We start from the raw sequence: 26857 nt of genomic DNA on the forward strand, positions 1-26857 counted from the left end.
TACTGTTAACTGAAGTCCAGACTTTGTGTTTCACCAGTTTGAAACCACTAATTGTAATATATGATGGAAGTTCAGAAACTTGACTCCTTTTTCTTTCTCCCTTTATAGAACTAATGGCTGAAGAGTAAATCAAAATGGCAACTATGGTTCCACCAGTGAAACTGAAATGGCTTGAACACCTCAACAGCTCCTGGATTACAGAGGACAGTGAATCTATTGCTACAAGAGAGGGGGTTGCTGTTCTATATTCTAAACTGGTCAGCAATAAGGAAGTAGTACCTTTGCCCCAACAAGTTTTGTGCCTCAAAGGACCCCAGTTGCCAGACTTTGAACGTGAGTCTCTTTCAAGTGATGAACAGGACCACTATTTGGATGCCCTTCTTAGCAGTCAACTAGCACTAGCGAAGATGGTATGTTCAGATTCCCCATTTGCTGGGGCACTTCGAAAACGATTGCTTGTACTCCAGCGTGTCTTCTATGCACTTTCTAATAAATACCATGATAAAGGCAAAGTGAAACAGCAGCAGCATTCTCCGGAGAGCAGCTCTGGTTCGGCAGATGTCCATTCTGTTAGTGAACGTCCCCGGTCAAGCACTGATGCACTTATAGAAATGGGTGTTCGAACTGGTCTAAGTTTATTATTTGCACTTCTGAGACAAAGTTGGATGATGCCTGTGTCGGGACCTGGTCTCAGTCTTTGCAATGACGTTATTCATACTGCAATTGAAGTCGTGAGCTCTTTGCCACCATTATCTTTAGCAAATGAAAGCAAGATTCCACCTATGGGCTTGGATTGCTTATCGCAAGTAACAACATTTCTTAAAGGAGTAACTATTCCCAATTCTGGAGCAGACACTTTAGGTCGTAGATTAGCTTCTGAGTTGCTGCTTGGTTTAGCTGCTCAGCGAGGTTCTTTGCGGTATCTCCTTGAATGGATAGAAATGGCCTTAGGGGCTTCAGCAGTTGTAAATTCCATGGAGAAAAGCAAACTACTATCAAGCCAGGAAGGGATGATCAGCTTTGACTGCTTTATGACTATATTAATGCAGATGAGACGTTCTTTGGTACGTATGATAAATCTCAACTTTAAAATTCTTATCTAACAATTTTGGGAAATGTCAACCCAACTTTTAATGAATTGATAGTAATAGCAAATGATTTGAGAATTCTACTGGTGATTGTTAGGTTAGTTAAATAATTTATATACTTTGAGTAAAGAAACTTTTATATGTGTTGATGTGAATATGTAATTCAAGGACAGGTTAGTTGTATAGTGTTAAGACCACTGGATCAGGAGTTAGGATTGTAGTTTAAGTTTTATGGCTTCCTCTGTGAACTTGGGAAATTCATCTAACTTCTCTGTGTTTTAGTAAACTCAAAAGTAAAATGAGGGGCCTTGGCTAGTAAGTGTGGAGACCTTTTGAAAAAAATCTCTAATTTCGTCCTTCTCCATTTTTATTAAACATTTACTATGTACTAAGTATTATTCTAGGCCCTAAGGATACAGCAGAGAAAAACAGAGTTTCTTGGAGCTAACAGCCTCGTAGGGGAATCAGACAATAAATATAAATTTTAGGTAGTGTTAAGTTCTAAGAATTAAAATAAGGGAGGGAAAGGGAATACAAAATGATGGGTTCAAGCAGAGATTGGGGAGGGGAAAGGTGTGGTATTTTAGTTAATGTGATCAGGGGAGTCTCTGAATTGGGACATTTGAGCAGAGACCTGAATGGAGGGGAGTAATGAACTGATTACTAGATCTGTAATGAATGTCTTGTTCATGAAGGAACTTTAATTGCTTGACTATCATAAAAGGACTAACTTTAGATACCATATTAAAGAATAAACAGTAAAATATAGTGCAGTATGATCAATTTCAAGAATTTCTGAGATTGAAATTTAATGCTTTTGTGAAAACCAAGAATAAAAGTTTGAAATAACAGATGAACTGGTTTGCAGGGCAGAAATAGAGACACAGATGTAGAGAACAAATGTATGGACGCCAGGGGGGGAAAGTAGAGGGCTGGTGGTGGTGCAATGAACTGGGAGATTGGGATTGACATATGTATAAAATGGATAACTTACAAGAACCTACTGTTTAAAAAAAATAAATAAAATTAAATTTAAAAAAGAATACAAATTTGGAATATAAAGATTGAAACACTTATAAGTTGATATAATTTCAATTGAGTTACATTGATCAGCGTTTTTGATATTCTTTATTACCAAATATCAATTAACAAATTTATAGTTTAAATAATTAAAAATGCCACTTGTAAATTATGTATGTATGTTTCATGACTCCCCCTCCCCCGCAAAAATGTGGAAAGCTGTTGGATTGACAGGAATGTTTCATAAAAAACAATTATGTTGAATTTATTTTCAGACCAGGGCATTTAAATTTTCACCTAGCTTACATTTTCTACTTGTGAACTGAATGGTAAATATTGGGTCATTTTATTACAAATAATCTTATTGTAAGCAAGTACTTGGAAATTTTAGATCATTAGATCTATGAAAATTTGAATTCCTTAATGTTAAATAAAATTTAGACTAGAAAAGCATGTGGTGCTTTGTTCAGAATCTGGAATGTTGACAAGGGCCGTATGATCTTTACCTGAAGTAGGAATCTAGAGCCAGAGATCTAAGCAATGATCTAAGTAAGAAAGGTTTGAAGTAACAGCTATGAAAGGCAATTAGGCCTCTTGTGGTTTCTTATTCAATATTTAAACTTATTCACTTGCATATGTGTTTTTCTCATTTTATTTTCCAATTCTTAATACTTTCTGGTAACATTCTCTAAATTTATACCGTTTTCAAATATGTGATGCCATTTGATGACCTAAAATAATGTATCTATTCATGGTCACATGTTAATATTTCTGTGAGGAGTTACTTAATTCTTCATTTTACAGTCTGTTTATTTTGCATTGCCTTTGTTACAAAGAAAACATGTTAATTATTGTGCAGTCTACTTATATGATCGTACGCTTGCCCATGGTGTGTTTCCTTTTTAATCAAAATGCTAAATACCCTGAGTCAGAAGCCTCTTCCCCACCTTACCCTCAAAGGCCTTATCCTGCAATATTGCTCCTTAGTGGGAAGAGGGTGCCCCAAGAAACTAAATTGCTTTTCTCAGTATCTGTTTAGCCCATTGTCTTTTAGCATGTTGTAAATTGGTTTGTATGCATATTTGGCTGTAAGTTTAAGTTGGCTCTATAACCTTAAGAAATCTTTACAGTAAATATATCTACTACCTATATAATATGTTTTAATATTCACTTAATTAACCTATAGTAAACCATCCCATTCATTTTTTGGATTCTACTTACTGCTTCCCAGTACCTGGAATAAGGGAGGAAGAGCTCTAACCTTCGTTGAGTGCCTACTACCTACCAGGTGCTTTTTTTTTTTTTTTTTTTTTTTTTTGGGGCGTGGGGGCCTCTCACTGTTGTGGCCTCTCCAGGGCACAAACCCGTGTCCCCTGCATCGGCAGGCGGACTCTCAACCACTGCGCCACCAGGGAAGCCCCTCAGGTGCTTTTTATAAGCAGTGTCTTATTCAATTATCATGTTAATCTGTAAGGTAGATATTATTTATCCTTATCTTAAGGATGAAGAAACTGTGGCAATTATCCTAAATTTACACATCTATTTGGCAAAAGAACTGAAAGTATTATGTATACTCCTGATTAAGCACTGATGGGCCAGGCACTGTGTTAACTAATTCTTACAACCCATAGTCTGTCTGCAAAGCCCACATTTTTTCTGACAGCTGTATGCAGGCTTTACCCTGTTTATGTTAAATTGACTTATTTTTTTTTCCCATGAAGGCCTACCTTAAAGTAGATATAAAATATAATAAACTTATTTTATTGCTGGATTTCCAATTTTCTCTCCACTTGGCCTCTTTCATTTCTGGACAAAATGTCAAATACACCTAGGCAGAAGGGGCCTCCGCCTCCCTCCTTACCTTCCTAGGCTATACCCTACATTGTAGCTTTCTCTTGGGATGAGGGTGCCCTGGATAGCTTTCCTCAGAATTCTGGATATATTCTGGGGAAGAATCCCATCCTGACCTTATCTTCCCTGTCTTAAGATTCTCTGCTCAAGAACAGCTGGGACAGACTGTATCCCCAAGCTAGAAGTTAGAGGGAGAGACGCATAACCATCAATTGAGTACCCGGTAGAAGGCCTAACAAAAATGAGTTCAATCCTTAAATTGTATTTACATGTGTGATTCTTAACCTCCTCTACCCATGCACATAGTAATTCTGTTTGAGTGCAAGCATGCAAGATACTCATTAACTTACATTTAAATAAAGAGTAGGGAAATAATGTCACTGTACATCCCTGAATTCTAAAAGAGTAAACACCAAGAAAAACACCTTTGGCCTTTGATGCCACTAGGTGTTTACTGTGTGCCAGATACTGTTAGGCTATGGGTTAAAATGATGAATAAGCTTTGTAGCGTCCATGCCGTTAGCCAGCTCACAGTGTAAGGAGAGAGAGATGCACAGACATTTCATATTAATGATGCTGGGCTGTAGTAGAGGTCTGCACAGGGAGGTGGTGATGAGATACAGGAGGAGGAGGGCTAGAAGGGAAGGGGCAGAAAATGAAGGATGCCTAAGCTTAGTTGAAAAGTAAGAAGAGTTTGCTTGCAGACACGAGGTGTGTGAGTGAGGGAGCTGAAGAAGTTTTCAGGTGAGAGGATTAGTATTCTCAAAGTGACTGAGGTGTGGGAGAGTAGGCTCCTGGGTGCTGGGGCTGGAATGGGATGAGCTGAGGCGGCCAACGTGGGCAGGGCCAGGTATCCCATGCTATGGGGTTTTGAGCTTGATTCTGTAGGCAGTGGGGAGTCACTGAAGCAATTTTAAGCAGAGTAAAATCAGATAGCAAGAATGTAAGGAAGTGTACTCCATCAAGTCTTAATGTTCTTGTCTGATTTTCTTAAAAAGACAGATGTGAAAAAAACGAAAAGGTATTGCATTATTTTTGATGGTAGGTAAATAAGAGAAAGGTAATTCAATGAAGACCTGTGAAACCACACATTTATGTTATTTTAATTTCCCATTTATCTTTGGACCTTTGAACTTCCTGTGGTATATTAGCAGTGTATGAAGTTACACATTTCCAGAATGTAATTTCTTTAAAAATGCCTAGGTATAGGCCTCTTTTTCTATTGTGCAGTATATTTACAAAACACATTAAGAATTCTATACAGAATGGGTTTTTAAGATATCTTTAATCCTAATTTACTGGGGCTGGATTAGTCTTACCCTTAACTATTGACTTTTTGGGGAGAACAGAAGTCAGTGACAGTTACTGCAGACAGTGTTTGAAGGATTTTTTAAAAAATTGGTTTGGTATTTTTAAAGTTAGCAGGAGTTTATTAAAGACTCCCTGCGTTTCCTCTACTTTCTCCATGTACATCATACAAAATCATAATTACTGATGCCAGTTTTGAGTTCGTACTATGTATTAAGAACTGTGCTAAGCATGTTTTATGCATAATTTCAGTTATTCTTCCCAACAGCCCTAAATAATAGAGGAATTATTCCTGTCTAAGGATAAGCAAACTTACCCTTAAGTCACGTTGCCAGTAAGTGATGGAACATGGATTTAAACTCAGATCTCTCACTGAAAACCTTATGTTATTTTCAGCATTTTCCTTCATACTGTAGAAAGGCATAAAAAGGAATTATTACCGGCCTGGTGCCAGCTCCTAGAAAGGTATGGCAAGCTGCTGTTGTTTCTTATCTGCTTTTGGTTTGGTGATCAGTAGAGGTGGCCTTTAAATAACGGAGCCACAGATTACAATTGTGTTTCTCCCAGAAGTGCTACACAGCTAATTATGGAATTTGGAGAGGCTGTGCCTCAAAGTATTTGCTGGTATAGCCACACCTTGTGTGTCTAGGAACTAGATAATTTTGAACACTCAGCTTCTCATATGACTCCAAGACCTGCAAGTGGCTCTCGAAAGCCTTACTACTTGAAGTGTGAGAAAGCCTTACTACTTGAAGTGTGAGCCTCAGACAGCAGCATTGGCATCACCTGAGAACTTGTTAGAAATACAGAATCTCAGGCCCCCACCTATATTTACTGAATTGGAATCTGCATTTTAACAAAATTTCCAGATAACTTATGTCCACATTAAAATTCGAGAAGCACCACCTAAGCAATAAAAAAGAAAAATTGATTTGGTAGCAGTAGCTTAGCACCTGATGACCCAGCAATAAATTAAATAGCCAACATATTCATTTCATTCATTACTTAGGAACCACGTTAATTAAAATAGTCTGAATTGATAAAATCATATAATCTTAGAGTTGGATGGGATCTTACAGAGCATCTAGGCCAACCTCCGTTCCACAGTAGAGGATATACTTTTCTGTGGTATGTTTGCCCGGTGATCATCTAGAATCTAAATATTTTTACAATATAATCGTCTTTGAAATAAAGCCACAGATGAAAATTTTACAACTAGAGGATGGATAAATCAGAGAAAGAACTTGACATTTGTGATAAGGATATGGGAACTTGAGGGAACAGCGGAGGTCAAGTTCACTCATTTATCAGTTTTCAATGAAAGAATGATTTCTGGTCATAGCCATTGGGCCCTATTGTGGAGAGTAGGCAGTTAGTCACAGAGAGGATCTATGATTCCTCAGCTGTGCTAGGAAAAAGATATTTTGTTGCTAATATAGTCAGGTAGCTACATGAACTGACTTGTGGGACCTTTGTTGTGCTGAAACTAAGCAGGGAGGAACAGACTTACTGCTGCTCTGGTAAGGATCATCACTTAAGCTGGCTGCTTTCTACTGTATTCTTGGAGCAAGTGGACAAGACAGCCCCAGGGGAGTAGAATATTTGCTGGGACCCCATTTATTGGATATTGGTCACCTAAAGAGTGTGTAGTTGGCAAAATCCTGCCTCCTTGAGTGTTTTTAGGTCAAACCTTGTGACACTTAGAACAAATCGCTAATGTAATAAGTGAGGGATTGGTACTTAATTTACTGCTTCACTCTATAGCCATGTCTTTTGTAACACTTACACATAAAATTGGTTTCATGACCTAATGTTAGGATTTGATTTTAATGCACATAATTATGTAAACAGTTCCTCAGATGTTTTTGTGGACTATTTAAGTGATTTTAATACATGTCTCTCTCCTTCCCTAACTGTATCCCACAATGTCTTAATTATAGGGTTCATCTGCTGATCGGAGTCAGTGGAGGGAACCACCCAGAACATCCGATGGCTTGTGCTCACTCTATGAGGCAGCTTTATGTCTTTTTGAAGAGGTACGTAATAATCATGGCTTTTATGGTGAAAAATTACTTTGTCAAGGGATAAACTGGAAGATTGTGATTGACGTATACATACTACTAGATATAAAATAGATAACTAATAAGGACGTACTGTATAGCACAAGAGACTCTACTCAGTACTCTGTAATGGCCTTTATGGGAAAAGAATCTCAAAATGAGTGGATATATGTATATGTATAACAGATTCACTTTGCTGTACACCTGAAAGTAACACAACATTGTAAATCAACTATATTCCAATAAAAATCAATCAATAAAAATTACTTTGTCTTAAAATGCTACAGCATGTATTTATCCCTTAAAAATAATCCATTCAGGGCTTCCCTGGTGGCGCAGTGGTTGAGTGTCTGCCTGCCGATGCAGGGGATGCGGGTTTGTGCCCCGGTCCGGGAAGACCCCACATGCCGCGGAGCGGCTGGGCCCGTGGGCCATGGCCGCTGAGCCTGCGCGTCTGGAGCCTGTGCTCCGCAACGGGAGAGGCCGCAACATTGAGAGGCCTGTGTACTGCAAAAAAAAAAAAAAAAAAAATCCGTTCAGTCTCTGGAAAGGATGCAAAAGAAAGTGGCATCCGTGATTGGTTGCCTCTAGAAAGTGGAGCCGGGGTGTCTCGCATCAGGTGTGGGAAGGAGGCATAGTTTTCAATGCACACCCTTTTATTCATTTTGGACTTTGTATCATGTGCATTATTTTTTTTAAACATCATTATTGGAGTATAATTGCTTTACATTGTTGTGTTAGTTTCTGCTGTAAAACAAACGCTTACCCTTCCCCCTGCCATATGTGCATTTTTTAATTTAAAAATGTATTACTAAAACAGATACAAAAAGACATACAAATGTGTTCCTTAATGAATTATTTTAAAACAAATGTCCTTTTAATCTGTGCCCAGGAAAGAAATAAAACTTTACTAGCAACCCGAGAAACCCTTTCATGTCCTGGTCATTATCCCTTTCCTCCTTCCGTAAGTAGCCACTATCCTGACTTCAAGTGTAGTCACTTTGTTGCATTTCTTTATAGTTGTGTGCGTCCCTAGACACTATAGTTCAGTCTTCCCTATTAAAACAATCTATATATATCTTTTTAGTATATATATATTTTTAATTAAAACTTTTTTTTTTGGCTGCGTTGGGTCTTCGTTGTGGCGCACAGGCTTTCTCTAGTTGCGGCGAGCGGGGGCTACTCTTTGTTGTGGTGCACGGGCTCTCATTGTGGTGGCTTCTCTTGTTGTGGAGCACAGGCTCTAGGCGCACGGGCTTCAGTAGTTGTGGCACATGGGCTCAGTAGTTGTGGCTTGCGAGCTCTAGAGCGCAGGCTCAGTAGTTGCGGATCACGGGCTTAGTTACTCTGCGGTATGTGGGATCTGCCCAGACCAGGCCTTGAACCCACGTCCCCTGCATTGACTGGCAGATTCTTAACCACTGCGCCACCAGGGAAGTCCTATATATATCTTTTAAATCTCTTAATCTGTAGGTTCCCCCTCCATTGTTTTTCTTTTCCTTTAGTGTATTTGTTCAGGAACTTGGACTTTTAAGGCTGTATAATTTCCTACCATCTGGAGTTTGCTGATTGATTACTCATAATGCAGTTCCTATGTATTTCCTGCATACTGACAGGTGAATCTAGAGACTTGATCAGTTTCAGGTTTGATCCCTTTGGCAAGGCTAAACATGGTGTTGTGATCTTCCATCTGGTTGTCTGTCTTTTTGTAGTATTAGCAGCCCTTGATTCTTAATGATCAGATCTATTAATTCATTGGTGCTTGGTTGCAAAATGGTGATAATCTAATTATATCATTCCTCTTTCATTTATTAATTGGAATGTTTTCATAAAGAGATGATTCCCTTATTGACAGTTTGGTTACCCTGCCACAGTTTAGACAGGAAGAGCAGAATAAGTGCTTGATTCTCTCCACTTGATTTTTAAAAAAATTTTTAACACTGATTTTTATTTACTAGTTTCCAGTTTAATGAACTGATCTACTGTCATGCTCCAAACTTGACCAATTGGTTTCACTTGAAAAGTATTGTTATGAACTTGTAGATTTAAACCGATTCAAATTTTACTTTGTTGAATTATTATCTGTAGTGAAGCTCATTTGTTTTATCTTTGGCCAACAGTCTTTCAGGGTAGTAGGCTCTTTCAGTGTGGTTCCCAAGTTCTTTTGACATAGGCCTAGTAATCTTTGATAGCTTCCTTGCTATCTGACCCATCAGATTGTTTCTGGACTCATACATTTCTTGATCTGGATCTGCAACCAGCTAGCTCTTTCTCCATAAACCCTGTTTTTTTTTAAGTGGAAAATATTATTTCAGGACCACAATCAGGGTGCTCATCACTACTAAGTCGGTATTATTTTTCTGGGGTCTTACAGTAGCCAGAGCTAGGAAATGTGTGTGTGTGCACACATGCATGCGTATTTAAAGCTAATATACCTCATGAGTTGATACTGATACTTTCAAAATCAGGGCTATAGAATTTCTGCTTTTCTATATTACATTTATATATCCTTCCAACTAAGAATGCTGATTCTGAAGGATACAGGGATATAGAATTAGAATATCCCGTAATTATTTATTTTAATCACACAGTACACATACACACACACACACACACACACACACACAGCAATCCTAAAATAAGACAAACACTACCACTGTATGATTACTAAAAATATTAACTTTCTACATATGCTTTCCCCATTTTTTGTAGTTGTATTATATCTGCATACTCAGAACATATTTACTCTCTGCCTTTTAACCCTTGTTTAGTATGAGTTGTACAAGTAACTACATATTTAATGCTCACTGCCAGTTTCTGTCAGTGGCTCTCTATTCTTTTTGTTTGTCTGAAGCTTATTCTCTAGTAGAATCCTCAATAAATACTCACAAAAAAGATTCTCTTAGTTCTTACATTTTAATTGCTGTGCACTTTATACTTGAAAGTCAGTTTTGAGAAGATAAAATCTTTGGCTCACATTTTCTTTTCTTCTACTTCTTAAGTATATTCATTCATTTTCTTCTGGCAGTAATTTTACTAGAATACATCTTGATGTTATGTATTCTGGGTCGATGTTCTCAGAGATGTGAGGATTTTAATATGTAGTTTCAAATCTTTTTTATTTCAGGGAAGTTTCCGTAAATTATTGTTTTTAGTATCATTTTTACTCTTTTTATTTGGTTCTCATCTAGGACCACTATTGTTTTTATGTTGGATTTTTTTTAACATCTTTATGGAGTATAATTGCTTTGCAATGGTGTGTTAGTTTCTGCTTTATAACAAAGTGAATCAGCTATACGTATACACATATCCCCATATCTCCTCCCTCTTGCATCTCCCTCCCACCTTCCCTATCCCACCTCTCTAGGTGGTCACAAAGCACTGAGCTGATCTCTCTGTGCTATGCGGCTGCTTCCCATTAGCTATCTGTTTTACATTTGGTAGTATATATAAGTCCATGCTACTCTCTCACTTCGTCCCAGCTTACCCTTCCCCCTCCCTGTGTCCTCAAGTCCATTCTCTACGTCTCCGTCTTTCTTCCTGTCCTGCCCCTCTGTTCTTCAGAACCATTTTTTATTTTTAGATTCCATATATATAAGCATATGGGATTTATTTTTCTCTTTCTGACTTACTTCACTCTGTATGACAGACTCTAGGTCCATCCACCCCACTACAGATAACTCAATTTCATTTCTTTTTATGGCCGAGTAATATTCTATTGAAGAGGTGGGTCAAAAAACATCTTGCTGTGATATATGTCATAGAGTGTTCTGCCTATGTTTTCCTTTAAGAGTTTTGTAGTGTCTGACCTTACATTTAGGTCTTTAATCCATTTTGAGTTTATTTTTATTTTCTAATTTCATTCTTTTACATGTAGCTGTCCAGTTTTCCCAGCACCACTTACTGAAGAGGCTGTCTTTTCTCCATTGTATATTCTTGCCTTCTTTATCAAAGATAAGGTGCCCATATGTACATGGATTTATCTCTGGGCTTTCTATCCTGTTCCATTGATCTATCTTTCTGTTTTTGTGCCAGTACCATACTGTCTTGATTACTGTTGCTTTGTAATATAGTCTAAAGTCAGGGAGCCTTATTCCTCCAGCTCCTTTTTTCGTTCTCAAGATTGCTTTGGCTATTCGGGGTCTTTTGTGTTTCCATACAAATTGCGAAATTTTTTGTTCTAGTTCTGTGAAAAATGCCAGTGGTAGTTTGATAGGGATTGCATTGAATCTGTAGATTGCTTTGGGTAGTAGAGTCATTTTCACAATGTTGATTCTTCCCATCCAAGAACATGGTATATCTCTCCATCTATTTGTATCATCTTTAATTTCTTTCATCAGTGTCTTATAGGTCTTCTGTCTGCATACAGGTTTTTTGTCTCCTTAGGTAGGTTTATTCCTAGGTATTTTATTCTTTTTGTTGCAGTGGTAAATGGGAGTGTTTCCTTAATTTCACTTTCAGAGTTTTCATCATTAGTGTATAGGAATGTAAGAGATTTCTCTGCATTACTTTTGTATCCTGCTACTTTACCAAATTCGTTGATTACCTCTAATATTTTTCAGGTAGCATCTTTAGGATTCTCTATGTATAGTATCATGTCATCTGCAAACAGTGACAGCTTTACTTCTTCTTTTCCGATTTGGATTCCTTTTATTTCCTTTTCTTCTCTGATTGCTGTGGCTAAAACTTCCAAAACTATGTTGAATAAGAGTGGTGAGAGTGGGCAACCGTGTCTTGTTCCTGATGTTAGTGGAAATGCTTTCAGTTTTTCACCATTGAGGATGATGTTGGCTGTGGGTTTGTCATATATGACCTTTATTTTAAGGCACGTTCCCTCTATGCCTACTTTCTGCAGGGTTTTTATCATAAATGGCTGTTGAATTTTGTCAAAGCTTTCTCTGGATCTATTGAGATGATCATATGGCTTTTCTCCTTCAATTTGTTAATATGGTTTATCACGTTGATTGATTTGCGTATATTGAAGAATCCTTGCATTCCTGGAATAAACCCCACTTGATCATGGTGTATGATCCTTTTAATGTGCTGTTGGATTCTGTTTGCTAGTATTTTGTTGAGGATCTTTGCATCTATGTTCATCAGTGATGTTGGCCTGTAGTTTTCTTTCTTTGTGACATCTTTGTCTGGTTTTGGTATCAGCGTGATGGTGGCCTCATAGAATGAATTTGGGAGTGTTCCTCCCTCTGCTGTATTTTGGAAGAGTTTGGGAAGGATAAGTGTTAGCTCTTCTCTAAATGTTTGATAGCATTCACCTGTGAAGCCATCTGGTCCTGGGCTTTTATTTGTTGGAAGATTTTTAATCACAGTCTCAATTTCAGTGCTTGTGATTTGTCTCTATATTTTCTGTTTCTTCCTGGTTCAGTCTTGGATATATGTTGGATTTTTAACAATTAACTTAGTAATTGTCACTTTTTTTTGAATACTTCTTTTTTTTTGAATACTTTTTATATAATTTTCATTTCTTTTTTTATTTCTAAACAGCTTTTTCCTTTTTATCTTTTGTTGCTCATAAGGTATTATCTTCTGTATTTATTTACTCTTGGATTTCTTATACTTTACCCCTCATTTCTGAAATGATTTTTTTCTCTTATTTCTAATTCTTTTTTTGAGTCTGTCACCTCATTTTTGAATGCTTCTCTTTTAGTTTTGTGTTTTTCTTTCAAGTCGTGTTTCATTTTATTAATCCCTTTACCTTGCTTTGAAATAGGTTAGTTTGATCTGTTTTGTGGGCATTTCTCATCTGTCATTTTTTTATTGTACGGATGTTATTCTGCCTCTTTTCCTTTTTTTCCCCTTATAACAACTTCATATGGAATTTGACCTTCATACTTTTCTGTTGCTTATTTTTATGAAAAATTCGTTTTTCTGAATTTTTAGAATGGGATGGCATTCAGGATGGCTTTTCTAAATCCATAGACTCCCTTTCTCTATTGTTTTTGTGTAACGTTAGAAAAAACATGGTGGTTTCAAGCGTATTCCCCTCCCCCCCTTTTATATTAACTTTTTCTCTTTCCTTTCTGTTGTCCTCATTCTGCTTAACTTTTATTCTGCTCCCAGTAGTTTCTGCTCAGTATGAGGGCTCTGTCCTGGAAGGGAGTACTGGCTTTTCAGTTTCAAGAATTTGCAAGAGCTAGACTGCTCTAGCTGTTTTCAAACTTCTCATCATGGGACCTTTGTACTTACGTGCTATCAGAGAGGGCAAACTCTTCCCAGTTGCAGCTGCTGTCCTTAGATTGGCTCACTGTTCTTTCTGGTGAGTACCTGATTGGTTGTTTTGGGGTTTTCTTATTCTGAGGTCTGTCAGACACTCTTTGGCTTCCTCCTGCACAGATATTATTCCCATGCAGATTCTGTATTTGGTAGTGGTTTGTCTGCACCTGCTTATATTTTGGAGTTACCGGAGCTATGTTTGTCTAGTTTTATTGTGAATATTAAGTACAAATTTGGAGTTTAGCCTTCTATTTGTTTTGTGTAATGATTCCATGTTTAGAAAACTACATTGCTGCTGCTATTGTCATCTTTTCCAGAATTCTACGTGCCCCCCCCCAGTTGTTTATTTGTTTGTTTGGTTTTTTTGGCCGCATTGGGTCTCTGTTGCTGTGCATGGGCTTTCTTTAGTTGTGGCAAGCGTGGGCTACTCTTTGTTGTGGTACGCGTGCTTCTCATTACGATGGCTTCTCTTGTTGCGGAGCACAGGCTATAGATGCACGGGCTTCAGTAGTTGTGGCATGCGGGCTCTAGAGCGCAGGCTCAGTAGTTGTGGCATGTGGGCTTAGTTGCTCTGCAGCATGTGGGATCTTCCTGGACCAGGGCTTGAACCCGTGTCCTCTGCATTGGCAGGTGGATTCTTAACCACTGCGCCATCAGGGAAGCCCCTCCTCCAGTTGTTTTTAAAAAACACATTTCTAGGTCTTGTGAACAGATTTTTTTTACGCCCTCTCCTCTCCCGCCTTTGCTTCCCCTTCTCCTCTCCTCCCCTCCTCTCCCCTTCCCCTTCCCTGCCCCTCCCCTTCTCCTCTCTTCTCTCTTTTTCGTGGGGGTCAGGGAAGGAGGGCTATTATTTTTTTAAGTCTTATTATAGAGCAGTAGTCCCTTCTTAAATATGGGGAATACATTCCAAGACCCCCACTGGATGCCTGAAACGATGAATAGTACCAAACCCTACATATACCATGTTATTTCCTATACATACATACCTATGATAAAGCTTAATTTATAAATTAGGTACAGTAGGAGAATATCCAGATTGCCAGCATCACAACTCTTGCACTTAGGGCCCATTTTTAAGTAAAATAAGGGTTACTTGAACACAAGCACTGAGATACTGTGGCAGATGAGCTGATAACCAGATGGCTACTAAGTGACTACCGGGTGGCTAGCTTATATAGTGTGGCTATGCTGGACAAAGGGATGATACTCAGAACAGTATGCAGTTTAAAACTTACGAATTGTTTATTTCTGGAATTTTCCATTTAATATTTTCAGTTGACGGTTCACTGCCAGTAACTGAAACCACAGAAAGTGAAACCGCGAATAAAGGGGGACTACTGTAATAGATCTTTAGATAAAAAATTCTAACCTACTTGGGCCCATCATCCTCCTTTTGTCAGCAGCAGAATTTCAGATCTCTTATTAGGGACTGGCAGCCTTTACTTATGCATATTTTGTATATCCTCAAAACTCTCCTCATGTTCACTGAAAATTATTTGTCTGACACATATATTCTATTGTTTTGGGTACTATTTAAAATTCTGACTGAGATTACTCTATCCCTTCCCATTTCGTGGTCTGGCAATATAATATATTGACTTTTGAAGATTCTTCTTTTATTGTTTTACTTGGTTCAGAGAAAAACAAAAACAAAACCAACCCCTAAAAGGCAGACAACAAATTGACAACAGCTGTAGTCAGAGATAATATCTTTATTGTATGGGATTCATACAAAGTCAGTAAAAAATCCATTAAACCCTAATAAATAAATGGGCAGAAGTTAGTTATAAGCAAATGGATGGAAAAACTTCAATTCTGTTGATAATAAGGAAGTGTGAAGTTAAAAGAATACATCCTCTTTTCTCCCACTTTACTTTTCAAAAAAAATTTAAAGCATAATAGTTATTGGTATGGGTGCAGTGAGACTGGTACTCTCACATAGCCGTATTCATTGGTTAGGGCAACTGTGATGACAACCCTGGGTCCTGTGCTTTTGGCAGGGTTTTGAGGAGAGGGGAGGAGGAGAGAAGTCTGGATTTTTATAAAGCATTATGAATGGCAATAGACTTTAGCATCATATTCAACACAAATGGTAAATAAGCCATGATTTTTTATATATCTATATACATATACAGATACGTATAGGTATGTGTGTGAGTGTTGAATTGCTCTGGACCTTTATTGTTTTTAAGACCGCCCTCATTTTATACATTGCTGGTGATGAAATAATATTGTAACACCAGTTTTGAAAGCAATTTGGTATAGTATGTTTCAGGAATCAGAAGATTGTTGTCACTTTTTGCATATAGTAGTCCCATGTCTGAGGTTCTCTACCAAGTGAAGTAATTAAAAATGTAGCAACAGGAGGAGGAGGAGGAGGAGGAGGCCGCCTAGGCGGCAGGGAGTGAGCCAGTGCCCAGGGCGAATCAATGGAACACCCCCCACGAAGCCAGCCGGGAACACACTTCAGTGCAGCCAAATAGCATTGATTATTTTCCTTCACACAAAAACAAAACAATGAAGTAGCCACAACTATATTCTTAAAAATGGCTCATATAACAAATAAGTAGAAAGAATCTCAGTGTCCTCTTAAAGGAAAATGCTTAAGCAAATTGTGATTTTTACATTAGATGGAATATTGTTGGCTCAATTACGAAGATTAAGTAGACATAGAGAAAATTCTTCATGGCCCTTCTGTATCATCACTTATATATCCACTGTGATAACTGTGGTAAAGAGCGTGTATATGCAAAACTCTGGAAGGACATATATAAAAAAAGATAGCATATATTGTATTAAGGTGATGGGATTATCAAAGGTAGGTTTTGCATATATTGTATTAAGGTGATGGGATTATCAAAGGTAGGTTTTGCATATATTGTATTAAGGTGATGGGATTATCAAAGGTAGGTTTTGCATATATTGTATTAAGGTGATGGGATTATCAAAGGTAGGTTTTTTTCTACTTTGTTCTTCTATAATGCTATTATATGCGTTAATAAAATATTTAGTTAATAAAGGCTTGATTGTGTGTCTCCCCCTCCTCATTTTTGCCACCTTTGTTGGTATCTTTTAGTGATTTATTCTGCAGGAGTAAATAGTCTAGCCATCTGTGTTTAAGATTGGATGTGTTGCTCTTAGGTTATTTGAGCAGTTGAGATAGTTTTCGAAGAAGGAAAGTCAACAATAATTTCAGAGAATATTTATGAAAATATCTGTACTAAGAATGTCTTGACTCTTTATTGCATGTTTCTTATTTTAATAGGTTTGCAGAATGGCTTCTGATTACTCAAGAACATGTGCTAGCCCAGATAGCATTCAGACTGGTGATGCTCCTATTGTTTCAGAAACCTGTGAGGTTTATGTTTGGGGGAGCAATAGCAGCCATCAGTTGGTAGAAGGCACACAGGAGAAAATATTACAACCCAAACTGGCTCCTAGTTTCTCTGATGCGCAGACTGTGAGTTCTCTGCATACCTTACAAATTGGTACATGACAGGGTTTGCTTTAAATAATGTTGAGTGTTTTTTTTTGTTTTTTGTTTTAATGAGTGAATGTTCTTGCTTGTTTCTTATCTATATTGTTTCTATACTATACTGCATCAGTTTTTTCATTTTCATAGAAAAAATATTTTAAGTCCCTCATTTCCCTAATAGTGTATCCAAGTTTTAAAAAGTTAAATTTGCATCTGGAGTTTTAAAAAGAATTATGAATGGCATCAGACTTACCCTTATATTCAACACAAATGGTAAATAAGACTAAGTAAAAATTAAAATTTTCCCTTTGCCATATTGACATTTCATTTTCTTATTATGATCACTTTTTTTACATTTGTAGCTAACTTTTAGTCAAAATGGAACTTTGTTTTATTATTTTCTTTAAAACATATGTTTTTCTCAAATGAATTTAGAATATATATTACATGGTTCTTGTTATGATGGACCCTAAGGAATTACAGGAAAATTTTCCTTCCTGCCCTTCACCAATTATATAAGAGTAGGCTAAACATTTTTCTTTGTTATTTCATTGAACCATGACTGGATAGATAACCTGAAAAGATAAAATATACATTAATTTGAGTTCAACAGTAAAGTCAACATGAATAGGCCTTGAACAGTTTTCTTAATTTTCTGTTTACTTCTTAATCTCTATGGATATTCATATTCTGCTTTAAAAGATATCCTTTGAGCCTCTTTGGTAAAATCAACTTAAATATTATACTTTGATTTTCACAGAAGCATTTTATATCTGTGATTCTGTTTGTTTGCTTATAGATTGAAGCTGGACAATACTGCACTTTTGTCATTTCTATGGATGGCTCTGTCAGAGCTTGTGGTAAAGGCAGCTATGGGAGACTGGGCCTTGGAGATTCTAATAATCAGTCTACTTTAAAAAAGTTAACATTTGAGCCTCACAGGTCCATTAAAAAGGTCTCATCTTCTAAAGGATCTGATGGTCATACTTTAGCTTTCACTACAGAAGGAGAAGTCTTCAGCTGGGGAGATGGTGATTATGGGAAACTGGGACATGGAAATAGTTCAACACAGAAATATCCCAAGCTTATTCAGGGCCCTCTGCAGGGAAAGGTATGTGCCTTCTTTTTGGATTTAAAAATAATTAGATGCACTGGTACTATGATTGCTATAATTGACAGTATCTTTCAGATTTTGATTTATTCTTTCTGAAGTAGCCCACCCTCCCAACTCTTCTGGCTTATTTTTGTATATCTGCTTGATGGTTTACAACACACTTTCACGTACATTATTTAATTTTAATTATTATAACAGCCTTGTTAAAGTATTTATTATTTTCATTTCACAGATAGGAAACTGAGAATCATCCATTTAACAAATATTTATTTAGTACCTTCCAAATGCCAGGCAGTGTTTTAGGCATTAGACATATGGCAGTGAACAAAACAGACAAGATTCTTACTCTCATGGAGCTTTAATCTGTGGGCTAGAGATGATAAGTAAGCAAACACATAAAATAATTTCAAATAATAGTAAAAAAATTGAGTAATGTAATAGATACTAACTTTGGCTGGGTGTGATATTAGATAATGAGGTCAGAGGGTTCTCTTGGAGTAGGTGGCATTTTAACAAAAACTTAAATAAGACATTTAAAGTGGTTAAGTAACTTGGCCAAGGTCACACACAAATAAATGGTACCATTAGAAACTGAAGCTAGATCTCCTCTTTTTATTTCTATTTTACCTTTTCTTAAAGAAATGAAGCCATTTTCCTAACTTAAAATTATATGCAGTTTTGTGGGTTCCTCCATTTTAAGAGTCCTTTCTTTCTATGAATGTTTTCTTATATAAAAGTCTTTAAATTAAAAATTTTATTTTATACCAGAATTAAAAGTGGGACACTTCCTTCATGGGAGTTTGTCTGACAAAGTTGGCTCTCAAATGAATTTTACTTTATTATAACTTTAAATGTTTAACTTAGACATCAGCCTCAAAGCAGTGAGCCTTGGAACATTCCACTTAACATCAGGGGGTCCTTGATAAGATGTTGAATATGGGACTCTAAGGAACTTCAGATAAATACTCTTTAAAGTTGTATTTTTTTAGTTTTTCTAGCACCTTTTTTCTTAATTCCCATTGTTTAAAATTTTCTTTACATATATATATATATATATATATATATACACATACACATACATATATGTGTGTGTGTGTGTGTGTGTGTGTATATATTATTTTGTTTGTTTGTTTTTATTGGCCGCACCGCACAGCTTGCACGACCATAGCGGTGGCCCGGTGAACTTGAGCCACTGCTATGAAAGCACTGAGTCCTAACCACTGAACCTCCAGAGAATTCCTTATTTATATTCTTTTAATGTTTCATTTTATAATGGAAACATTGCCAGTAAAAATAACTTAGTATGAATATCATGAAGGAAAAATTCCCAAAAAGTAAATTAATAATTTACAGATAAAAATTTCAGAGGTTCTTAGCATATTATTTAAAATGTAGTAGGTGCTCAGTATTTTTTATTTTTTATTTTATTTATTTATTTATTTTTCTGTACATGGGCCTTTCACTGTTGTGGCCTCTCCCGTTGCGGAGCACAGGCTCCAGACGCGCAGGCTCAGCGGCCATGGCTCACGGGCCCAGCCGCTCCGCGGCATGTGGGATCTTCCTGGACCGGGGCACGAACCCGTGTCCCCTGCATTGGCAGGGGGACTCTCTACCACTGCGCCACCAGGGAAACCCTAGTCAGTATTTTTATTGAGACACAAAATTTCATGATTTTAGTCTTCTGTAATTATGCGAATAAATGTTTAAATATGGAAGACCTTAAGTCTACCTGATACCTAGTCTGTTGCTAACCTTTTAAATTGTTATTCGTAAGTGAATCCTTGAATGTTTTGCTTAAAGAACAATCTGTACTTAAAGTATTTTTAATTGAATCTAAAGTTTGAATTTTCTAAAGTGAGTTCTAATTTTTGAAGATTAAAAAATGTGGAGTTATTAGTATGGATATTTTTTCTGTTATCTTTTTTTCAGCAGTTAGTGATTTTGATCAGTGTTAAAAGGTATAACTGATCCCCAAATTATGCTGCCATATACCCTTATTTCCCTGATTCTGCCCATAAACTGTGTAGCTATTTGAGGGTAAAGAGATACTATTAGGAGTTTAATTGATATAAGCTTATATCTTAGATCTTTCTTCATTGGTAATAGTGTGTTTTTGAGAGTTAACCCTATTATGTAATGAATTTTTCTTGATTAGCCAGGACTGGAGGTTTTGTGTTAATGTTATATTTTAAAATTTTTCTTTGTTCCATGAGTGTTCAGCCCCATCCAACTCTTTGAGTAAAGAGTTGATTGGTGATATAGTATTGTTTGCAGGTGATTAGATTGATGTATTTGGGGCAGGGAGGAGTGGGCGAGAGAGTGCTGCTAGCCTTTACAGTCTCTGTGTGAATTAAGAAAAGTTGTCCTCTCTGGGTAGAAGTCAGAGTTTGTGGCTTGGCCAACAGAGCTTAGGCTGTATTTCAGCACTTTCTTGATCCTTTATGCAGGCAGCCTTGTCCTGGGCAAAACCTCCACAACTGTATATGGCACTTCTGGATGAGTTGTGAATATCGGTATCTCTGAAGTCTCTCTGTATAGGATCAAATGTGAACTCTATATTTTAGTATCTTGTGTTCATCAAATTCACTTTGTGTGCAATACAGGTAGTTGTTTGTGTGTCAGCTGGATACAGACATAGTGCTGCTGTCACGGAGGATGGTGAATTATACACATGGGGTGAAGGAGACTTTGGAAGATTAGGTAAGATTTTTTGAAAATTGAAGTTAGTATCACAGAAAAATAGAAATGATGATGGTTACTGAGAAGTGGTGAGACTAAATTTAATAGGCCAAAGACTGTCATTTATTATTGTTAGTTTTAAGCTCAGAGGAAGATAATTTTATATAGAGAGTACCTAGATTCTCGTGCTGAAATTTAAGATGTAATTAAATCTAGCAAGTATTTACTACTTTGAGCAGGCACTATAGGATTTCAGGGATAAGAAAGATATCATCCTAAAGTGATCCTGAAGTGTGTTATCTAGGAGGTAGTGAAAACAAGTCAGCGTTAACGATACTAGACAGCATTAGATAAGTGCTGTGAGAGGAGCATAATAGAATGTTCTACTGATTCAGTGAAGGGACTGGGTATCTCATGTTGGGAGCAGCCTAGAAGATTAGATGAGAAGATATTAGAAATGATTCTGTTTTTCATATTTAATTGCACTTAAAAAATTCCTCAATTCTGTTAATAACTTGTAATGTTTATTCTACCTGTGAAGTAATGGCCTAAAGAAAAAGAGCTAACATTATTTCTTTGTTGTTTTGTGTGTTTTATCCAAGGTCACGGTGACAGTAATAGCCGTAACATTCCAACGTTAGTAAAAGACATTAGCAATGTAGGAGAGGTTTCTTGTGGCAGTTCACATACTATTGCTTTATCTAAAGATGGGAGAACTGTATGGTCTTTTGGAGGAGGAGACAATGGTATGTAAAAATTTATTTATTGATAGCTTTGGCCTTTTTTCCTTGACTTTTAAAAAAATTTATTTTTCAGTTATACAAGGCTATTGTAGAAAAACTCAAATGTATATAGGTGAGCAGAAACTTTTAAAATTTAAATAAATTTTTCTTAAAAAATTTAAGAAAAATTTGCTCTAAGCATTGTTAAAATTTTGGGAGGTAAATATATATGCATTTATATAAATATGTACATATATTTCTACATAGATGTTTTAAAAAACCGAAGCAGACCTATATATACCATAGTTACTGTCTTATAACTTGTTTGTTTTTATCTAACAGTATCTTATGAATATCTTTCTATGTCAAGAAACATGGCTCTACATTTTTCTTTTCAGTGGCACAAAGTATTCTTTCATATGATTGTAGCAAAACTTACAAAGAAATTTATTATTGTTGAATATCTAGATGGTTTCCAATTTTTTTCAGTATTAAAAACAATACAGTGAATGACTAAATCTTTTTTTACTTCAGTCACTCCTACCAGTGATGCGAGAATGCTCATTTCCCCATATCCCTCAACAATACTGGCCATTAAAATTAAGATAATTTAAAAAATAGTTTCACTAGTGAAAATGGTATTTAATCTGTATTTCGTCCTTAGTGAGGTTGTTGGCCATTTGTTTTTCTTCTTTGGTGATTTGCCAAGTTCTCTATTTGGTGAATTATTGAGTCTTTTAAAAAAAATTTAAAATCATTATATGCATACACATTCTTGTATAAGGACCTGTTTATTATATCAGTAAATTTGAAGTTAGAAGTATGACCATTAAAGGAGAGAAAGACAGCAAATTAATTTTCCATATCTCTCTTAAAGTGGTTTTAATTGCTTGAAATAAAAATTCAGAAAACTATTGTTTATTGGTTTCTTTCTTGTAATAAAATGATTCATTTGTTAACATCCTCTGCTATTAGAAACTTAGAGCTTTCTAAAATGCGGACAATCTGTCAGGTTAGTGATGGAAATATTAATGATATTTATCAACATTAATACTAAGAAAAGAATAGCATTTCTTTGAAACAAGTATATTGTTTAACTTGAATATGTTTGTTTTTATAGGCAAACTTGGCCATGGTGATACCAACAGAGTGTATAAACCTAAAGTTATTGAAGCTTTACAAGGAATGTTCATTCGGAAAGTTTGTGCTGGAAGTCAGTCTTCACTTGCTTTGACATCAACAGGGCAGGTAGGACTAAGGGATGAGCATAAAAGGTTTAGAGTATTTCAGAGGACCAGATGACTAAAAAGTGATAATTGTATTTAAATTTTGAAGTTAAAAAATACATTTTAAAGTTAATCTACTGAAATTAAATATTTTCTCCTGTTTGAAGAAGTTGAGTATCTGAGAAGGAGCCAGGTTTTCTGACTGTGTGTGAGCCAGATAAACTTACTGTTAACCCCATGTTCTTTGTATTAAGATGGTTTTTAAAAAGCTTTTAGCACTAAACACTGCTTAAACCTTTAAAAATCATGAATAGTGGGGGAAAGTGAGAATAGATCTTGCTGGAACCAGTGATATGAACTAAGAAGGCAAGAAGGTGATCAAAAGAGAGGGCAAGGAGAACATTTCCAGATGGAAAATAATCTGAGAGGGTTAGGTGGTTAGGTGTTTCTGAAAGAGGGTTACTCAGTCTTAGGATACTTAGAATTGTATAATCCTTTTATAAACTTGCGATTTTCTACATGCATATTTTGACTTCCCTCTGTTTGTTTGTTGGTGATGGAGAGGGTCCAGGTATGGTGATAGACTGACAATAATTTTGCTCCTTAAATCCATCAGCAATGACAGTGAAAAAGTGAGCTGATCACTCATTGTTTCACATGTAGGAATCTATTATGTGCCAGGCAGTGGCATAAAAATGTTTCTGACATTCACATGGCAGATGAGTAGCAAAGCTGAAATTACTATATTATTTAATTATTTTTGAAAGACTGGAATGCCTTGACGTAAAAGATCTAACGCAAAACTATTTATCATTTTGTATTTAATTACGTTAGTCATTTGTTACAATGCTGGTTGCTGTCTTAAAATTTAAAACTTCTCTTTTACATCTTTCTCACTGTGAGTTTTGCGGTAGGAATCCATGAATTGAAGCCAAAAGATGCTCACTTATTTGATGTACAGCCACTGGCAAATCACAAACCTTCCTTGAAAATCACATGCTTCTTTTTTATGAGAGGGGTAATAACTTCTGCTTTGAATGATTATATAAGATAGATTCAACTTTGAATGATTATATAAGATAGATTCAAAGATTTCAACTTCGAACTGAAAGCTTCTGTAACAACAAAAAGTTATTATTTAGTATCAAACCACACTCTTATTTAATAGATTATATTTCTTTCTAAACAACGTAAGTTGTTAACCTACCATCTCAGAATATTATGTGTAGTGTATTTCTCTTTGTTTCAGGTCTATGCTTGGGGCTGTGGTGCTTGTCTAGGTTGTGGTTCTTCAGAAGCTACTGCACTGAGACCCAAGCTTATTGAAGAACTGGCTGCCACAAGAGTAGTTGATATTTCTATTGGAGACAGTCATTGTTTGGCTCTTTCTCATGGTAAGATCATTTGTTTTTAAAGAAATAGTATTAGGTTTTAAAGGCACTTTCAAGTTCATACCATCCTTTTTTTCTCCCTATTTTTAACGTACCAAGTTGGCTATGATTTTTAAAATTTTTAATTTATATTGGACTGTGGTTGATTTGCAATGTTGTGTTAGTTTCAGGTATACAGCAAAGTGATTCAGTTATACATATACATGTATCTATTCCTTTTCAAGTTCTTTCAAAACAATACAGTGAGGTAGGCAGAGGAGTACTTACCAACCCATGGAAAGACCTAGGGTGTTCTGGGCTGGGTGGAACTGGGGAAGGCGATGGGAAAGGAGTGCATATCATAAAGGATACCATAGTGTTGCTCTTCTGGGTAAACCAGGAATCAAATTTGGTGGTTGTCGTCATGGTAGGACACACAGCACGGTCCTTGAGAGGAGGGGGAGTGAGAGATTATGTGATGGGTGGGTCACCTCACAGAAGCATGACCTCCCTTGTCATTCATCCACAGAGTTTGTTTGCTTCCTCCTACTCAGTCATTCTCAGCCTTCCAAGTTCAGTTCAAATAGAATTACCATATGATCTGGCAATTCCACTCTTGGGTATATACCGAAAAGAACCGAAAACAGAGGCTCAAACAGATAATTGTACACCAATGTTCGTAGCAGTGTTATTCACCAGAGGGTGGAAACAACTCAAGTTTCCACCAAAAGACGAATGGATAAATAAAATGGGGGTATATCCATAGAGTGGAATATTATTCAGCCTTATAAAGGAATGAAATACTGATCTATGCTACAACGTGCGTGAATCTTGAAGACATTGCGCTGAGTGAAATGAAAGAACAAATATGTGATTCCACTTATATGAGGTATCTAGAGTAGGCAAGTTCATAGAGACAGAGCAGAGTAGAGGTTAACAGGCACTGGGAGGAAGCGGGGATGGGGAGATAACTGCTTAATGGGTACAGGGTTTCTGCTTGGGATGATGAGAAGTTTCTGGAGATGGATAGTAGTGATGCTTGCACAGCACTGTGAATGGATTTAATGTCTCTGAATTGTGCACTGAAAAATGATTAAAATGTGTTTTATGTTATGCGTATTTTACTGCTATTAAAAATAAGTGAATGAATGATTGGTTGGATGGATGAGCAGATGGATGGATGAATAAATGAATGAATAAGAAAACTAATTCAGTTCAGGGCTCATGGCCTACAAAAAGCTTTCCTGGATCCAGCCTGATTGGAACAGCCTGGGACATACTGTACTCTGATTATTAGTGCACTTGGCTGTCTCCACACTAATCTGTGAGCTCCTGGAGAATATGGACCATGCCCTGTTCCACTTCATATCTCTGACTCTAACTAAAGGCCTAGCACATTGTGACAATTTGATAATTCTCTTTTAAATTAATGGATCTGAAAACATGGCGTGTTTGAAATGCATATTGTAGGTTTTAAATAAATGAAACAGGTATCACCTACAAAAAAAAATAAATAGTATTAAATATTACCTTCCATAAATATTTTACATTGAAATTTGGCTTTTCTTTTGTTCTTTATGTTTTGTTTTTAGATAATGAAGTTTATGCCTGGGGCAATAACTCAATGGGGCAGTGTGGGCAAGGAAATTCCACAGGTCCTATTACTAAACCAAAGAAAGTGAGTGGCTTAGATGGCATAGCTATTCAGCAGATCTCCGCTGGAACATCACATAGTCTGGCATGGACTGCTCTTCCTAGGGACAGGTAAATGTGCTCATGTTTAAAATTTCTTGTGTTTTAGGGCTTCCCTGGTGGCGCAGTGGTTAAGAATCTGCCTGCCAATGCAGGGGAGACGGGTTCGAGCCCTGGTCTGGGAAGATCCCACATGCCACGGAGCAACTAAGCCCGTGTGCCACAACTACTGAGCCTGAGCTCTAGAGCCCACGTGCCACAGCTACTGAAGCCCGTGTGCCTAGAGCCCGTGCTCCGCAACAAGAGAAGCCACTGCAATGAGAAGCCCGTGCAGAGAAAGCCTGCGTGCAGCAACAAAGACCCAAAGCAGCCAAAAATAAAATAAATAAATTTATTTAAAAAAAATTTTCTTGTGTTTTATTAACAGCAGAAACACTTATAAAAGCAGAAATAATTGTACTTTGTTCATAAAATACCCTCTATTTCTAGTACTGATTTTTTTTACTGTCATAGACATGCCATCTAGATTTCTTTCAATTTGAATGTTGAAGTTAGATATGTTTCATAAGCAAGAAGTTATACCGTATATTAAGACACTGTCTTAATTTAAGTGTCTTTTAAACATTTTGAATTCCTACTCTGTCTCCAGATACTGATCTTAAATATTGTGGTCACGTATCAAGAGGAAGTTAAATTAAAATAATCAAAATCAGAACTAGGCTTTATTGCTTTTTAACAGTTAATTAGCTTCCATGCCCTTTATCTGGTTGTTTTGTGAAAAGAAGCAGTGGCCATACTTTTAAATAAAGGAAGTTACTTTTTGCAGAAAGTTAGCTTTTTCCTAATGTGATAACCATATCTTATTTAGATAATCAGGTAGGTAATTTTTAGCCAATATTTGAAGATTGAATTTTAAGAAATTTGAGGTTATTTCAGCTATTTTCAGATGTATATGGGCTAATTAATAACTTAGAATGTATTATATTTGTATTCTAGACCTTTGATTCAGATGGGGTTTATTATA

The 26857-nt window shown here is 36.5% G+C and overlaps 1 protein-coding gene across 13 annotated transcripts in view; it reads left to right on the forward strand.

Annotated features, from left to right (window-relative positions):
* HERC1 (HECT and RLD domain containing E3 ubiquitin protein ligase family member 1) overlaps positions 1-26857 on the forward strand; it is a 210876-nt gene that overhangs the window by 42300 nt on the left and 141719 nt on the right. For all 13 annotated transcript variants that reach the window (XM_024735254.1, XM_024735265.1, XM_024735262.1 and 10 more), the window contains exons 2-10: positions 109-1064; positions 7208-7303; positions 16821-17015; positions 17830-18141; positions 20748-20844; positions 21426-21569; positions 22666-22793; positions 24021-24165; positions 25734-25905. In XM_024735254.1, coding sequence (XP_024591022.1) covers positions 135-1064; positions 7208-7303; positions 16821-17015; positions 17830-18141; positions 20748-20844; positions 21426-21569; positions 22666-22793; positions 24021-24165; positions 25734-25905 — 2219 coding nt within the window. In that variant the 5' untranslated portion in view covers positions 109-134. The remainder of the gene's footprint in view (positions 1-108; positions 1065-7207; positions 7304-16820; positions 17016-17829; positions 18142-20747; positions 20845-21425; positions 21570-22665; positions 22794-24020; positions 24166-25733; positions 25906-26857) is intronic.

Source organism: Neophocaena asiaeorientalis, unplaced genomic scaffold, assembly GCF_003031525.2.
Source record: "Neophocaena asiaeorientalis asiaeorientalis breed wild unplaced genomic scaffold, Neophocaena_asiaeorientalis_V1.1 scaffold264, whole genome shotgun sequence".
Taxonomy (NCBI): domain Eukaryota; kingdom Metazoa; phylum Chordata; class Mammalia; order Artiodactyla; family Phocoenidae; genus Neophocaena; species Neophocaena asiaeorientalis.